The sequence below is a fragment of the Pongo pygmaeus genome, chromosome 16, assembly GCF_028885625.2.
Source record: "Pongo pygmaeus isolate AG05252 chromosome 16, NHGRI_mPonPyg2-v2.0_pri, whole genome shotgun sequence".
NCBI lineage: Eukaryota > Metazoa > Chordata > Mammalia > Primates > Hominidae > Pongo > Pongo pygmaeus.
Window position 1 is genome coordinate 81,613,300 of NC_072389.2, and position 17,569 is coordinate 81,630,868.

At 40.9% G+C, this 17,569-nt stretch overlaps 1 protein-coding gene across 3 annotated transcripts in view; it reads left to right on the top strand.

The window, feature by feature from the left end:
- The first annotated feature begins 514 nt into the window (after nt 1-514).
- Nucleotides 515-17,569, top strand: part of FBXO22 (F-box protein 22) — a 39,081-nt gene continuing 22,026 nt past the window's right edge. For all 3 annotated transcript variants that reach the window (XR_008494044.2, XM_054450079.2, XM_054450078.2), the window contains exons 1-5: nt 515-1,407; nt 1,788-1,926; nt 10,532-10,619; nt 11,440-11,535; nt 14,580-14,744. Coding sequence is in view for 2 of the 3 variants with exons in the window: in XM_054450079.2 (XP_054306054.1) it covers nt 1,268-1,407; nt 1,788-1,926; nt 10,532-10,619; nt 11,440-11,535; nt 14,580-14,744 (628 nt within the window). In the remaining variant the exon portion in view is untranslated. The remainder of the gene's footprint in view (nt 1,408-1,787; nt 1,927-10,531; nt 10,620-11,439; nt 11,536-14,579; nt 14,745-17,569) is intronic.

The window sequence follows — 17,569 nt, forward strand, 5'->3', positions numbered from 1 at the left end:
TTAATTTTTAATGTGGTAAATATTGATAGTCATAACACACAAACTATTGGTCGTGTCAATATTTTAGGATGTAAAGGGTCCTGAGGCCATAATGAGAACTGCTAATTTAGACCAAGTTTCTGCCCAAGATCTGGCGATCAAAATGAGGGCTCCCTTAGGAAGGAACTGGCGAGAGGAATGGATGGCAGGTGGGGACGAGCCTGCCTGCTGTGCTTCCATTTCTTGGCGGCTCTCAGTTTGAGCATCAGAATTGCCATAAAGTCTTAAAACACATTGCTGGGCCCCACCCCCAGTGTCTGATTCAGGAGGTCTAGGGTAAGGACCGGGAACGTGCTAAAACTTAGTAGTTTCCAGGTGAATCCGATGTCCCTGGCGGGGAACTGGTGCACAGCTTGGGGCGTGCTTCACAGCAATCCCACTCAGCTACCTTAGAATGGCAGGTGCTATTTATGCCATTTTACTCATTCGAAACTTTAAACCTGAAGATTACAACGAGTTAACTAAGTTTACAAGGAATAAAGGCAGTGATTTTCACACATTAAGACAATTTTTTAAAAGCAAACATTGTCCGTTCAAAAATTGAGCTTATGCTATTTAAACAGGCATTGGGACTACGAAGAGCAATAAGTACTACCTAGTCCCTGCAAGGAATTTGTGAATTAGAGAAACATGTAAACTCAGAAATATGGCGGTGCCACGGCAGTGAGAGGCACAGGCACAGAGGAAGAATTTATTTTCACTGCAGGAGGCCTCCTAGAAAGTTGCCAGGCGCGGTGGCTCGTGCCTGTAATTCCAGCACCTTGGGAGGCCCAGGCGGGAGAATCGCTTGAGCCCTGGAGTTTGAGACCAGCCTGGAGAGCATAAGGAAACCCGTCTCTACAAAAAATACAAAAATTAGCTAGGCGTGGTGGCGGGAGCTTGTAGTTAAAGCTACGCGGGAGGCTGAGGCGGGAGGATCGCTTGAGCCTGGGAGGTAGAAGCTGCAGTGAACAGAGGCCGCGCCACTCCACTCCCGCCTGGCCACAGCATTAGACCCAATCTCAAAAATGAAGAAAACAGTTCCGAGCGTATTACGGAACGGATGGCTTCATCCTCGGAGTACGGGCTCCAGGCCAGGGAACGCACCGGCGTTGCCACGCCCACCTTCCCCGTCCAGCCGGAAGTGGCGCGGAGGCCTGCTCAGTGTGCGCCGGCCGGGCAACCCTATGCTGGCGTAATCGGGTTCCTCCGAGCCGCCGTAGGACTGGTTCCGGCGGGCTGGTGAGGAATGGAGTCGGTGGGCTGCTGCGGCGACTGCCGCGGCTCCTCCGTAGACCCACGGAGCACCTTCGTGTTGAGTAACCTGGCGGAGGTGGTGGAGCGTGTGCTCACCTTCCTGCCCGCCAAGGCGTTGCTGCGGGTGGCCTGGTGAGGAGAGGAGGCGGAGGCGGAGGCGGGAAGCTTACCTTGGGACACGCCGTGGTCATGTCCCAGGCTGGCGGGGTGGGGAGAGACCCTGGGGACCAGGGCCGTCCCCGGCTTCCTCGCCCTACCTGAGGTGATCCCCTACCCGCGAGGTATCTCCCAGCCGTGGTGCCCCGGGGGGACTTCCCTGAGGGGCGAAGTTCCCCTTAAGGTTTTCTCCACATCTGGCTCTCCTTCCGAACCAGCGCCCTGACACCTACCTACCCCGGGGACTTTGGATCCCGCAGTGATCTGCTGCTGCGCCAGCGGGTGGGGGTTTGTGCGCTGTGGGAGAGACGAAAATGAACGTCCGTTAGCAATCCTTTGTGCGTTTGCGTCCCCAGCGTGTGCCGCTTATGGAGAGAGTGTGTGCGCAGAGTATTGCGGACCCATCGGAGCGTAACCTGGATCTCCGCAGGCCTGGCCGAGGCCAGCCACCTGGAGAGGCATTGCTTGGTTCGAGTGGTAGCAGAGGAGCTTGAGGCAAGTAGCAAGGGGTGTCATGCACAGTCATTTGCAGGTTGGTGGTTCAGTCTTTGAGAACTTTTTTTTTAAATCCCAGTTTTGTTAATCCAAGGAACATCTTCTCGTGCCGTGAAAAGATTTAGTAAACATCAGTTTTAGTGACTGCACGGTAAGGATGTGTCATGATTTATTTGACCGTTCATCAAATGTTGGGCTTTTTTTTTTTTTTTTTTTTTTTTTTTTGGAGACGTAGTCTCGCTCTGTCGCCCAGGCTGGAGTGCAGTGGCTCGATCTCGGCTCAACGTAAGCTCCGCCTCCCGGGTTCACGCCATTCTCTTGCCTCAGCCTTCCGAGTAACTGGTACTACAGGCGTCCGCCACCACGCCCGGCTAATTTTTTGTATTTTTAGTAGAGACGGGGTTTCACCGTGTTAGCCAGAATGGTCTCGATCTCCTGACCTCGTGATCCGCCCGCCTCGGCCTCCCAAAGTGCTGGGACTACAGGCATGAGCCACCGCGCCCGGCATGTTGGGCCTTTTAAGCATTCACATTTTCACTATTAACAACAACGCTGTGCAGAACCTTCCCTTCACCTGCTTCCCTTGAAGCAAGTTTTTGTTGTTTTACCAGGAAGACAACTGGGTGTGTCTTGCTCAGTGAGCACACCTAGAAAGCCAAGAACCAAAACTTAAAGCCAAATATTTCAACTTCCGATCCTGTACTCTTTTGCTTCTCTGGCCCCCAACTTCAAAAGGGGAGCCAACACCTGGAGAGATGAAGACTCGAGCTGTGGAGTCGGAGGGGCTGCAGGGTGTACCATCTCTGGGGAGTGGAAGGGAACCATTTGACAGTAAAGTGCCAGCCTGCTGCTCTGTCACTCTATTTACTTTAGTACGGCTTACAGACAGAGATAACTACGGTGCAGCCGTCATAATCAGGAAATTATCACTGATACATTTCTACCATTTTATCCTCAGACTCGGTTCAGATTTTGCCAGTTGTCTCAATAAGGTTCTTCATGGCAAAAAGATCTGTTCCCAATCCAAGTTGCTCTAAGTAAGTCCTGTTTCTTTAATCTCCTTTGATCTGAAACAGTTTCTCAAGCTTTGCTTGATTTTTCCCAATCTTGACACTTAGGAAAATTACAGGTTATTTTGTAGAACATCCATCAATTGTGTCTTTGGCAGGAAATAATCACAGATGTGATGCTATGCTTTTTTCACGGCATCCTTTAGGTGGCATGTGATTTCCATTTGTCTTGTTATTGGTGGTATTACCTTTGATTACTCAATTAAGGCGATGCTTGCCAAGTGTCTTCACTAAAATCACTCTTCTACTGTAATGATTAAGTGTTTTGTGAAGAGATCATTTGAAACTATGTAAATATCGTGTTTCAATTCATTTATTTATGTCTGTACACTCTCAGAGTCTTATATAATTCAGTGGGATATAATCTGTTACTGTATTTTGGTGCTCAAATTACCCCTTTCACCCCCTAGTTTGGCTAGTAGGAGCTCCTTCAGGCTGGCTTCAGTGTCTTTTTAGAGATGACTCCATTACCTTTGAGCACTTTTCTTGTTTTCTGGCACAAGATGTTCTAAGCTTGTCTTGGGTTTTACCTGCTTTGGTCTTGGAATTGACCATTAAGCCCTGGCTCCTTTTGATGGAGTGTGGTATTTAGAAATCAAGGTCTAGACTCTCTAAGCGTAGTCCTTGCCATTGAGGGATTTGCTGCTCCAAAGCCCAGTCATTAGAGCCAAGGAATATAAGTATGTATATACATGCATGTGTATGTATATATATTAGTATATACATATACACACGTTTACAATTATATTTTTATATATATGTGGAAGCTCATGAGTTCACACAGGTGCATCCTTTTCGAATCAAACGCAGGATGCTTTCTAGTTTTGTCTCTGCTCATATTTGTACCTCCCTTTTGGGCAAAGGGAAACCTGGTTCTCATCATTCTTAATGTATTTAGATATTACATCAGTGCCCCATATGTAACCAATCTTCTGTTTCCCCCTTCCTTGGGTGGTCTTTCTCCTTACCTTGTTTGGGCTCTGGAACTCTCCTTCCAGGGAGCTGGCCAGTATCCAAAGGCAGGCTTGTAGAAAACTTTTCTTCTCTGGCACTTGTCCCAACTCCTGCCATTTTCCCAGAAGTTTATCATTTGGAAAAATTCAAAATGCAAGCAGATTTCCTCTAAAGTGTTCTCTGGAGCATCGTTTATAATAAGGGATACTAAAAACCTAATGTTAATCTAATAAAGCTATTAAATTATAGACTGCAAGTGCATTAATGACAAGAGAAAATGTTGATTTTAAAAGTGAAAACAGATTATGAAATTAAATATTTAGTATCATCTGAATTATTAAAGACAAAAAAGGGAGAGTAGAAAAGAAAGCCAAAATGTTAGCTTTTTTTTCCATTTAATGTTTTTAAAAAGTTTTCTATGGTCATCGTTTTCAAATTTTTACCACAACAGGCATGATTTTTCTATAGCTTTAAGAGTTTATACATTGTAGTGGCTGTTAATAGCCAGACAGACTTAGGTGTGAACCATAGCTTTGGCATATACCAGCAGTGTGACTTTGAAAAAGCTACTCAACCTCTCTGAGCCTCAGGTGCTATCTCCGTAAAATAAAAGGAAAAATAATAATTTTCTTATGCCCTTATAGAGTTGTTGTAAGGATTAAATAATGAAAAGGTAATCCATATAACACATTACTTACAGTACCAGGAGCATAAGTTCTCAATAGATGTCTATTAAATATTCTTTTATTAGTATCATTATTAAAGTTCACATAGTTATAGTAATGCCCTTAGAGGAGTTCCTCCATTGTAGTAAACTGCTGGTGAGACAAAAACATGAAAACTCTATCCAAATCATACGTGCTGTTTATTTGTGTTTTCCAAGTTATCTAGTGGACATGGGTACTTTTATAGCCATAAAGAAAGTTGATTTAACTTTTCTATTAGAAATATTTTAAAGTCTGCCAGGCACGGTGGCTCACACCTATAATCCCAGCACTTTGGAAAGCTGAGGCAGGCAAATCACTTGAGGTCAGGAGTTAGAGAACAGCCTGGTCAACATGGTGAAACCCCGTCTCCACTAAAAAAATATAAATATTTAAAAATATCAAATATATAAATAAAAATATTAAAGTACAAAAATTGGCTGGGCATGTTAGTGCAAACCTGTAATCGCAACTACTCGGGTAGCTGAGGTACCAGAATCAATTGAACCAGGGAGATGGAGTTTGCTTGAGCCGAGATTGCACCACTTCACTCCAGCCTGGGTGATAAAGAGTGAGACTGTGTCTTAAAAAAAAAAAAAAAAAGAAATATTTTAAAGTCCACCAAAAGCTTTATAAAACAGCTTGCCATTTGTAACTTCTTTGAACAGTGGAATGTGGTGCTAGCTGTCTTAACTGTGCTTTGAGAACATTTCATATTGAGGCTTGTTATGTCACTACTTCTGGTGTGAATTAGGAAGGAAAATTCAGCAATTGCTTTTCAGTGGGTGCCTCATAAAATCTCAGGACCAGACTTTTAATACTTGTTTAGGAGTAAGAAACCTGAGGCCTGAAAGCTTGATGAGGGTTATTCTGCTGGTTTGTGGCAGAATTGCCACTAAGACCTAAATCTGTTTTTTGTTTTGTTTTGTTTTTTGAGACAGAGTCTTGCCTGTCACCCAGGCTGGAGTGCAGTGGCCTGATCTTGGCTCAGTGCAACCTCCACCTTCCTAGTTCAAGTGATTGTCCTGCCTCAGCCTCCTGAGTAGTTGGGACTACAGGCGCACGCAACCATACCCAGTTAATTTTTGTATTTTTAGTAGAGATGGGGTTTCACCATGTTGGCCAGGCTGGTCTCACCCTGGCCTCAGGCAGTCCACCCACCGTGGCCTCCCAAAGTGCTGATATTATAGGCGTGAACCACTGTGCCTGGCCTGTAAATCTCTTTTTCTGTCTCCTTTACTCACTATACCAGGCATCACGGATTCAGATGACTCGAAGGTCAGGCAGGTAGCTGAAGAGGGTCAGGTAGCTCAACAGAGTGGTAGCACCATGGCAGTCTGGAAAGGCTTGCCTCCGTTTAGCCTTAGTTAAGAGGCACGTAGTCTAAGTGTTGCCAAAATGTCCAGTTTTTAAAAAGAATCTGGAAATCCACATTTTATGTAAAAATTCGGTGGAATTTTGAACATTGGCATTCAATTTACATTTTCTGAAAATACTGTGTGGACCAAGGAAACTATATCCGTAGGTCTTGGGCAGCCCTGGGCCCCACAGGCCATCATGCTATCTGTCTCTTTTATTAGTTTATCTATGTAGAATGTATTCTGAAACATCTTGGCATTCCCCCAAATTATAATGGACCAACTTTTTTTTTTCCATTTAACCAACAATGAGGCTTTGCTATATTCTAAGTACTTCATTTTATTCTGGTAGTAAAAAATATTTGAAAATAGCTAGCTTAGAAAAATATATTCATCCTTTTCATTTAATTCAGCTGCTTTGCCGCTTGTCTTTAATTGGAAAGTTTAGTTGAAAACAGGTGAGTCTGAATAAGCCCAGATCATAGGGGAGATAGGGCACAAATAAGATTAACTAGGGGTAAGGGATGTTGCATCTGAGGTCCAGAGTACTGAGGGAGTTTAGGAAAAGGTTTTGGAGAGGAGGTGGCACTTAAGGTGTCCCTAGAGGGAAACAGTCTTAAGTTCCACAAGAACAGAGCAATAGAACATATGGGGAAGTGGGTGTGTCTGGATAATATTAATAGTAAGCTAAGGGGCCCTGAAGGAAGCCTTGCTGGCAAGGCTTAGAAATGGAAATGGAAATGGAGGCTTAGAGTATTTGATTTGATAAGCAGTGAAAAGAGGAGTGATACAGCCTGTATGCCTTCCCCAGTGCTGAGATTTTTCTGATACGGTGATGCCTGTTCAAATAAAGCTAGTGCATCTTTTGCTGGTACTTGACGTTTTTGTTCTAAGAGCTTCAGTTATTATGAAAATGAACTTTTTGAGGGCTGGAATGAAGAAATTATAGGTGTTTAGTAAATGAACTGAAAATGAAAGCGCATGAGTGAAAAGTAAATGAGAAGTAAATTGATTCAGAATGCCAACATTGACCTGAAAGAAGGTAGGGTACCAGCAGTTTGGATGGGGTGATACTTTTTTTTTTTTTTAAGTTCTGGGATACATGTGCAGAATGTGCAGGTTTGTTACATAGGTATACACGTGCCATGGTGGTTTGCTGCACCCATCAACCTGTCATCTACATTAGGTGTTTCTCCTAATGCTATCCCTTCCCTAATCCCCCACTCCCTGACAGGCCCTGGTATGTGATGTTCCCTTCCCTGTGTCCATGTGTTCTCATTGTTCAACTCCCACTTATGAATGAGAACATGCGGCATTTGGTTTTCTGTTCCTGTGTTAGTTTGCTGAAAATGATGGTTTCCAGCTTCATCCATGTCCCTGCAAAGGACATGAATGCATCCTTTTTTATGGCTGCATAGTATTCCATGGTGTATCTGTGCCACATTTTCTTCATCCAGTCTATCATTGATGGGCATTTGAGTTGGTTTCAAGTCTTTGCTGTTGTGAATAGTGCTGCAGTAAACATGCATATGCATGTGTCTTTATAGTACAATGATTTCTAATCCTTTGGGTATATACCCAGTAATGGGATTGCTGGGCCAAATGGTATTTCTCTTTCTAGATCCTTGAGGAATCACCACACTGTCCTCCACAATGGTTGAACTAATTTGCACTCCCACCAACAGTGTGAAAGTGTTCCTGTTTCTCTACATCCTCTCCAGCATCTGTTGTTTCCTGACCTTTTAATGATCGCCACTCTAACTGGCATGAGATGGTATCTCATTTTGGTTTTGATTTGCATTTCTCTAATGACCAGTGATGATGAGCTTTTTTTCATATGTTTATTGGCCGCATAAATGTCTTCTTTTGTGAAGTGTCTGTTCATATCCCTTGCCCACTTTTTGATGGGGTTCTTTTTTTCTTCAAATTTGTTTAAGTTTCTTGTAGATTCTGGATATTAGCCCTTTGTCAGATGGATAGATTGCAAAAATTTTCTCCCGTTCTGTAGGTTGCCTGTTCACTCTGATGATAGTTTCTTTTGCTATGTAGAAGCTCTTTAGTTTAATTAGCTCCCATTTGTCAATTTTGGCTTTTGTTGCCATTGCTTTTGGTGTTTTAGTCATGAAGTCTTTGCCCATGCCTATGTCCTGAGTGGTATTGCCTAGATGTTCTTCTAGGGTTTTTATGGTTTTAGGTCTTACATTTAAGTCTTTAATCCATCTTGAGTTAATTTTTGTATAAGGTGTAAGGAAGGGGTCCAGTTTTAGTTTTCTGCATATGGCTAGCCAGTTTTCTGAACACCATTTATTAAATAGTGAATCCTATTCCTATTGCTTGTTTTTGTCAGGGTTGTCAAAGATCAGATGATTGTAGATGTGTGGTGTTATTTCTGAGGCCTCTGTTCTGTTCCATTGGTCTGTATATCTGTTGTGGTACCAGTATCATGCTGTTTTGGTTACTGTAGTCTTGTAGTATAATTTGAAGTCGGGTAGCATGATGCCTCCAGCTTTGTTCTTTTTGGTTAGGATTGTCCTGGCTATACAGGCTCTTTATTGGTTCCATATGAAATTTAAAGTAGTTTTTTCTCATTCTGTGAAGAAAGTCAGTGGTAGCTTGATGGGGATAGCATTGAATCTCTAAATTACTTTGGGCAGTATGGGCATTTTCACGATATTGATTCCTCCTATCCATGAGCATGGAATGTTTTTCCATTTGTTTGTGTCCTCTCTTATTTCCTTAAGCAGTGGTTTGTAGTTCTCCTTGAAGAGGTCCTTCACATCCCTTGTAAGTTGTATTCGTAGGTATTTTATTCTCTTAGTAGCAATTGTGAATGGGAGTTCACTCATGATTTGGCTTTCTGTTTGTCTGTTACTGGTGTTTAGAAATGCTTGTGATTTCTGCACATTGATTTTGTATCCTGAGACTTTGCTGAAGTTGTTTATCAGCTTAAGGAGATTTTGGGCTGAGATAACCGGGTTTTCTAAATGTACAATCATGTCATCTGCAAACAGAGACAATTTGACTTCCTCTCTTCCTATTTGAATACCCTTTATTTCTTTCTCTTGCTTGATTGCCTTGGCCAGAACCTCCAATACTATGTTGAATAGGAGTGGTGAGAGAAGGCATCTTTGTCTTATGCCGGTTTTCAAAGAGAATGCTTCCAGCTTTTGCCCATCTAGTATGATACTGGCTGTGGGTTTGTCATAAATAGCTCTTATTATTTTGAGATAGGTTCCATCAATACCTAGCTTATTGAGAGTTTTTAGCATGAAGGGGTGTTGAATTTTATCAAAGGCCTTTTCTGCAACTATTGAGATACTCATGTGGTTTTTGTCATTGGTTTTGTTTATATGATGTATGTTTATGTGTTTATATGATGTGTATTGATTTGCGTATGTTGAACCAGCCTTACATCCCAGGGATGAAGCCGACTTGATTGTGGTAGATAAGCTTTTTGATGTGCTGCTGGATTTGGGTTGCCAATATTTTATTGAGCATTTTCACATTGATATTCATCAGGGATATTGGCCTGAAATTTTCTTTTTTTATTGTGTCTCTGCCAGGTTTTGGTATCAGAATGATGCTGGCCTCATAAAATGAGTTAGGGACGAGTCCCTCTTTTTCTGTTGTTTGGAATAGTTTCAGAAGGAATGGTATTAGTTCCTCTTTGTACCTTTGGTTGAATTCGGCTGTGAATTCGTCTGGTCCTGGGCTTTTTTTTGGTTGGTAGGCTATTAATTACTGCCTCAATTTCAGAACTTGTTATTGGTCTATTCAGGAATTCGACTTCTTCCTGGTTTAGTGTTCGGAGGGGGTATGTGTCCAGGAATTTATCCATTTCTTCTAGATTTTCTAGTTTATTTGCATAGAGGTGTTTATGGTATTCTCTGATGGTAGTTTGTATTTCTGTGGGATCAGTGGTGATATCCCCTTTATCATTTTTTATTGTGTGTATTTGATTCTTCTCTCTTTTCTTCTTTATTAGTCTGGCTAGCAGTCTATCTATTTTGTTAATCTTTTCAAAAAACCGGCTCCTGGATTCATTGAGTTTTTGAAGGATTTTTCTTGTCTCTATCTCCTTCAGTTCTGGTGTGATCTTAGTTATTTCTTGCCTTCTGCTAGCTTTTGATTTTGTTTGCTCTTGCTTCTCTAGTTCTTTTAATTGTGATGTTAGGGTGTCAATTTTAGATCTTTCCTCCTTTCTCCTGTGTGCATTTAGTGCTATAAATTTCCCTCTAAACACTGCTTTAGCTGTGTCCCAGAGATTCTGGTACGTTGTGTCTTTGTTCTCATTGGTTTCAAAGAACCTCTCTATTTCTGCCTTCATTTTGTTATTTGCCCAGTAGTCATTCAGGAGCAGGTTGTTCAGTTTCCATGTAGTTGTGCGCTTTTGAGTGAGTTTCTTAATCCTGAGTTCTAATTTGATTGCACTGTGGACTGGGTGATACTTTAAGGGACTATGCAGAAGCACTCATGGATTCATGGCATCCAATTCCAATTTTTTTTTTTTTCTTTGCAGAATGTTCGCATCTTACCACATACGGTTCTTTACATGGCTGATTCAGAAACTTTCATTAGTCTGGAAGAGTGTCGTGGCCATAAGAGAGGTAAATATCAAAAGAAAAGCTTTTGTTTCTGATTTTTTATCATGTGCCTTCTGTTTGGAGTTCAATATTGTACTTGTCCTGAGAGTTAACTGACTTTCTGAGGCTCTGGGACTGCCACCTGTAGTATGCATCAATATATCTATCTTTGAACCTTGAGGAACCCTTTCTGCTTCAGATTGATTTCTAAACCTTGTAGTGCAATCGAAACGAATTCGTTAGAAAGGCATTTTTCTCAATTTGAGATGCTTTAATTCTCCAGGCACTTTTTATTATTAAAACAGGTTGTATGACTGGCTATTCAGGCCTTTTACTATATTGGAACATGAGGTCCCATTTACCAAAGTTATGTAGAGAAATGGTGCATTTTTGGCTTGCTGAAGGAAAAGGCAGAATGGGTATCCAAGATGGGCACACTTAGGTCTCAAGTTAGACTTAGATAATAGATTCTCATTGTCTAATTTGAATCCAGGTGACTGTTGATGCAAATAGTGGTTATACTGCAATATCAGCTGAACAGAAAGGTACAATAGCAAGTCTAAAATTGAGCTGTTACTGCTAAATTTGACATCACTGGGGCAAAAGCAACATATGAACAGAGGGGAAAGGCAGATTAGTGGTGCAAAAGATCAGATTTATAATTTAAAAGCCAGGACCAAAACAGGTAAAGTGTTTGTTTTAATCAATGCTTTTAGACCTTTATTTAGAGCATTCTCGTGTTAAGTGACTTAAATATTTCCAGTATTTGCTTTTTTACTTTTTCATTCTCAGATTTGACTTTAAATGGATGATATTTAATCATTTTGCTACTGTATTTTTACAGCAAGGAAAAGAACTAGTATGGAAACAGCACTTGCCCTTGAGAAGCTATTCCCCAAACAATGCCAAGTCCTTGGGATTGTGACTCCAGGAATTGTAGGTGAGATAAATTAGCAACTTGATGATTTCTTCCTTGCATTAATGTGGGATCCTTTGGATTGGTGAGTTATTTTTAGCTTAGAACCACATTTCTATTTCTGTCCATGTAAAATACAATAAAGTCAGTCATATTTACCATGGCATTATATTTGCCTTATATTAATGTTTATTAAGTTATTGTGGTATTTCTCATCTCAAGGCTACCTGTATAATGCATATCCAGTAGTCATTCATAAGAGGGGAATGATCTCATTCTGCCTTCCTCCAAATTAGGAAGTATTTGTGGGCATTTTCAGAGTTTTGTCAGTTCAAGCAGTATTGTGTCTGATGGGTAGGGGTGAGATGGGGCTGGGGTTAGGAGCAAAGATGGGCCTTATTAGGAGACTTCTGTTTCTCTGCTTTGGTACCACTCTTCAACGTTTGTAGCATGAGGTTGTGCCCCTTTCCATGCTTGATTGCTGCTGGTGAATTTTTGCTGGTTTTTATTATTTTTGATTCTTTTCTGTGGTTAATTGGAGGAGGAGAGATTCTGTTGAGGCGGTAATGGTGCAATGGTTAGATACCTGGATTGGAATGCCGGCTGTACCGCTTAGTATCTGTATGACTTTGAGCAAGTTACCTAACTTCATGGGGCTTCACTGTCCTCATCAAGGAAGTGGGGATGATGACAGTAGTACCTTCCTTGGAGAATTAAATGAGTTAACACTTGTAACTCATGAGTTGTGAGAATTAAATGAGTTAACACTTGTAAAGCATTTACAATAGAGATACACAGAAAGCAGTAAGTAAATGTTAGCTGTCATTTATTTATTGTTTTTGAGATGGAGTTTCACTCTTGTCGCCAAGGTTGGAGTGCAATGCCGTGATCTCCACCCACTGCAACTTCTGCCTCCTGGATTCAAGCGATTCTCCTGCCTCAGCCTCCCAAGTAGCTAGGATCACAGGCACCCGCCACCACCACACCTGGCTAATTTTTGTATTTTTAGTAGAAACCGGGTTTCACCATGTTGGCCAGGCTGGTCTCAAACTCCTGACCTCAGGTGATCCACCGCCTCAGCCTCCCAAAGTGCTGGGATTACAGGCATGAGCCACCGCACCTGGCTGCTGTTATGTTTTTTTGTTCCAACTCAGTAGTAGTCTACTGAGAATTGTCATTTTTAATCTTCACTGAAAGATTTTTGATCTGAATTTGAGTCTTGTACAGTGAGGTAAAAAGAATTTCACATGTTTACAAATGAATATTATTTGTTCAGTTGCTCTAGCTTTGGTTTCTAAAGGGCTTAACATTTTTTTTAAAAAAGAGTTTATTTTTTTTTGGCCGGGCGTGGTGGCTCATGCCTGTAATCCCAGCACTTTAGGAGGCTGAGGCAGGAGGATCACTTGAAGTCAGGAGTTGGAGACCAGCCTGGCCAACATGGCAAAACCCCATCTCTACTAAAAAATGTAAAAATTGGCCAGGCGCAGTGGCTCACGTCTGTGGTCCCAGCACTTTGGGAGGCTGAGGTGGGTGGATCATGAGGTCAGGAGTTCAATAGCAGCCTGGCCGACATGGTGAAACCCCATCTGTACTAAAAATACAAAAATTAGCCAGGCATGGTGGTGGGCACCTGTAATCCCAGCTGCTCAGGAGGCTAAGGCAGGAGAATTGCTTGAGCCCAGGAGGCAGAGATTGCAGTGAGCTGAGATCACGCCACTGCACTACAGCCTGGATGATAGAAGAGCAAGACTGTCTCAAAAAAAAGTAAAAATTAGCTGGGCATGGTGGCTTATGCCTGTAATTCCAGCTACTCGGGAGGCTGAGGCAGGAGAATTGTTGGAAACCGGAAGGCAGAGGTCGCACCACTTCACTGCAGCCTGGGTGACAGAGTGAGACTCTGTCTCCAAAAAAAAAAAAAAAAGTTTATTTCTTTTTTTATACTAGTAATAGTTATTTTTAGAAAAAAAAATTAGAAGATTCAGATAAGCAAAAGCACCTTTAAGCACCACAGAGTTAACCACTCTTATGGTGTTAACCTGTATTTATATATGTATGTAAATATAAAAAACCAGAATACAATTTTCTGTAGACTTATAACCTACTGTGTTAGTCTACTAGGGCTACCATAACAAAATACCACAGACTGGGTGGCTTAAACAACGGAAGCTTATTTTCTCACAGTTTGGGAGGCTGGAAGTCCAAGATCGGGGATGGTCTCTCTGAAGCTTACTTACAGCTGCTCTCTCACTGTGTTCTCAAGTGGCCTTTTCTTCATACATAAGCATGCCTGGTGTCTCTTCCTCTTCTTCTCAGGACACTAGTCCTGTTGGATTAGGGTCCTACCCTTGTGACCTCATTTAATCTTAACTATCTCTTTAAAGGCCTTATCTCCAAATATAGTCACATGGGGGGTTAGGGCTTAAACATGAATTTGGGGTAGGCAGTAGGGAGGGGATGACACAGTTCAATCTAATATCTACCTGTAAAATTCAGAGCATATTATAAACATATTTCCATGTCTATAAATTTATATTTGTCATCATTTTAATGGCTATATTCTATGATACTTATGTAACTTTTAATCTGAATACCAGTGTGGGACATTCAGGTTTTTTCTTTTTATTTTCTATTTGAAATTATGTGATAAAATACTTCGGTATATATATATACTTTATATAATTGTCAAATACTTTTAGGGTAAACTTTTAAAAATTGGAATTGCTGTGAAAATGTATTTACTCCCCCCCAACTTTTTAATTTGAAAATATGGAGAAGTTGAAAGAATAATAGAATAGCATGATAAATACCCATATACCCTTTATCTAGTTTAGCAGTTGAAAAAATTTTGCAACATTTGTTTTTTCTCACTTTGCTGATAAAAAATTTCTTTCTGAACCATTAGAAAGTTAAAGGGCAAACATCATGACACTACACCCTAAAACTGTCAAAGCTGAAAAACTTCTACTCAGATAGTGGCTTGTTAGCTTGATGATTATCTTAGTGACCTAAACTGTAGTTATCTAGTTTTTACTGACTCTATTGGTGAAACTGTTTAACTTTTTCTCTAGTGACTCCAATGGGATCAGGTAGCAATCGACCTCAGGAAATAGAAATTGGAGAATCTGGTTTTGCTTTATTATTCCCTCAAATTGAAGGAATAAAAATACAACCCTTTCATTTTATTAAGGATCCAAAGAATTTAACATTAGAAAGACATCAACTCACTGAAGTAGGTAAGTTACTTTTATTTATCATTAACTGCTCATTTTATTGATTAATTTTGTTTTCTTTTTAATTTTGGCTAGTTGGTGGATATTAGGTTCCTTTGGGAGAATCTGAATTAAGTACACCTGTTACTGGAGAGGTGGCTAATTCAAACAGGTGATTCACAGAGGCCAGTATGATACATGTTTGGTAGAACTGATTTACTTTTTAAATTATTTTACTTGCATTAAAGCCCAAGAGAACCAGAGATGAAAAATTTTTCATAAATACTCTGTTGATGATAAACTTGTTTGTATTCTGAATTTTAAGGAATTCTTGCTCTAATAATTTCATTTTGCTCTATTTTTGTTTTGTTAACTTTTTTTTTTTATTCTAGTAACAAGCGTTTTAGAAGTTTTTAGAAGACGCAGGTTAGTTCTTTGTGAACTAATTAGAAAGATGAGAACAAGTAAAGTGATCCTGATGAGTCTTAGGAAAGGTATGAGTTAAGGCAAGTCTATCAAGCAAGGGGTATGCTGGGAAACATCCTGCAGGTAGTGTGGATGGAGCCCTGAAGTGAATTTGAAGAGGTAAAGGGTTGGCTTAGTGTCTAAGCTTGGATGGGAAAGCTTAACTTAATATAGTGAACAACAAATGAGTTACTCAAGGAAAGCAGCGTTTAGCCTTTTATCTACATCTGCAAATGAACTGATTGAATTCACTTCATTCATTAAAAATCACTGTTAAAAATCACTGTTGGCATAAAAGCTATTCAGTGGTAACACCTCATTTTTGCATAGATCAGGCAGCCTGTAGAGATAAACCTCTGTTATTTGAAATGGGACTTAAACCAGCAGGAGTAAAAAATTGTGTAGCAGCAAAGGTAAAATTTGTTTTACTGATGAGGAAAAAAAGGGGATATACACATTGAGACTAGTTTTTACAACTATCCCTGACAATATGGGAAAAAAAAAAACTTGCAAGTCGTTGGTGGATGGGAGGGGAAGCACAGAACAAGAGGCATTAGCAGCAAAGACTTAGCCGGGAGCCTCTTAATAATGTGGAAGAGGGTGGTCAGGTCAAGGTAGATGGTGGAAAGTCTCAACAGCCAGCTCTGGTGTGACACAGGGTAGTGCAGCTATTAAGAGTGCTGACTTAGAAATGAAATCAGTATGTTGAAGAGATATCTGCACTCCTATGTTTATTGCAGCACTGTTCACAATAGCTAGGATATGGAATTAACCTGAGTGTCCATTAGCTGATGGTAGATAACGAAAATGTGGTATATATACATAATGAAATACTCTTTACCCATAAAGAAGGACATCCTGTCATTTGCACCAGCATGGATGAACCTGGAGGATGTTAAGTGAAATAAGCCAGGCCCAGAAAGACAAATAGTGCATGATCTCACTCATGTGTGAAATCTAAAAATGTTGCTCTCATAGAAATATAGAGTTGAATGGCAGTCACCAGGGTCTGGGGTAGTTGGGAGGGGGATTTGGGGAGATGATGGTCAAAAGATACAAAATTCGTTTTGGAGGAACAAGTTCTCGAGGTCTGTTGTACAACATGGAGACTATAGTCAGTGACCATATATTCTTTTTTGTTTGTTTGTTTTGGAGACAGAGTCTCACTTTGTTGCCCAGGCTGGAGTGCAGTGGCATGATCTCAGCTCACTGCAGCTTCTACTTCCTGGGTTCAAGGGTTCAAGTGATTGTCATGCCTCAGACTCCTGAGTAGCTGGGACTACATGCTGTGTGCACCACCATGCCTGGCTAATTTTTTTTTGTCTTTTTAGTAGAGATGGGGTTTTACCATGTTAGCCAGGGTGGTCTCAAACTCCTGGCCTCAAGTGATCCACCTGCCTCGGCCTCCCAAAGTGCTGGGATTACAGGTGTGAGCCACCACGACTGGCCCATATACTATATTCTTGAAGAATGCTAAGAGAGTGACTGTTAAGTGTTCTTACTACAAAAATGGTAACTATGTTAGGTAATGCATATGTGTATTAGACTTAGCCCTTCCACGATGTATATATACTTCAAAACATGTTATACATTGATAAATACATACAATTTTATCTGTCAGTTAAAAAATAAATAGAAGGTAGTCAACCTTAAAAGACTGCAGGCTTGTAGCTACTCTAGTTCTGCTACTTTCTGGCTCTCCAGTTAGGGCAAGTTTTTCAGTTTTTCTAAACCTCCATTTTCCTCATCTATAAAGTGGAAATAACTAACATTGAATTCACAGAATTGTGAAGATTAAATGAAATGACTTCCATAAAATGCTTAGCAACAGTAGATTGTAGCTAGATGCTAGTGTTGGCCTCTACCCTAGGCATGCTTTACTGTGTGTCACATGGGCCCTTCATCTGTGATGTGGCCTTGTAGTTTGTGGGGGGAATAGTAGGGTTCTAAGTGTCCTTAGCTCATTCAGAAGCCACATGCCAGAGGAGCATACACGTCTGGGCTTGAAGTGACAATTAACGATGGCCAATGTTTATGGAGGTACTGTATGCCAGATACTGTGCTGTGCAGCACTTCTAATCTTCACCACAGCTTTGCCAGATAGAATTCTTTATGGAATATTTTCGATAAGGAAACTGAACTTTAATGGCAGTAGAGAGTTAAGGCTCTTAGGGTATGTAAATAGCAGAGTTAGCAGAAATGTTAAAGCTATTCTAAATTAAGGATGCCAAACTTCCTTTGGGAAAAGGTCAGATAGTGCCTTTAAAACTGACCCATTGTTAAGTGTAAAGGCAAAATGAATTTTAGGAGCAAATGTGGCTATGTGCTCAGCTTATGTGATTTTGTAATAACATAATGAAACTTGATATTGGTAGGCTAGCTGG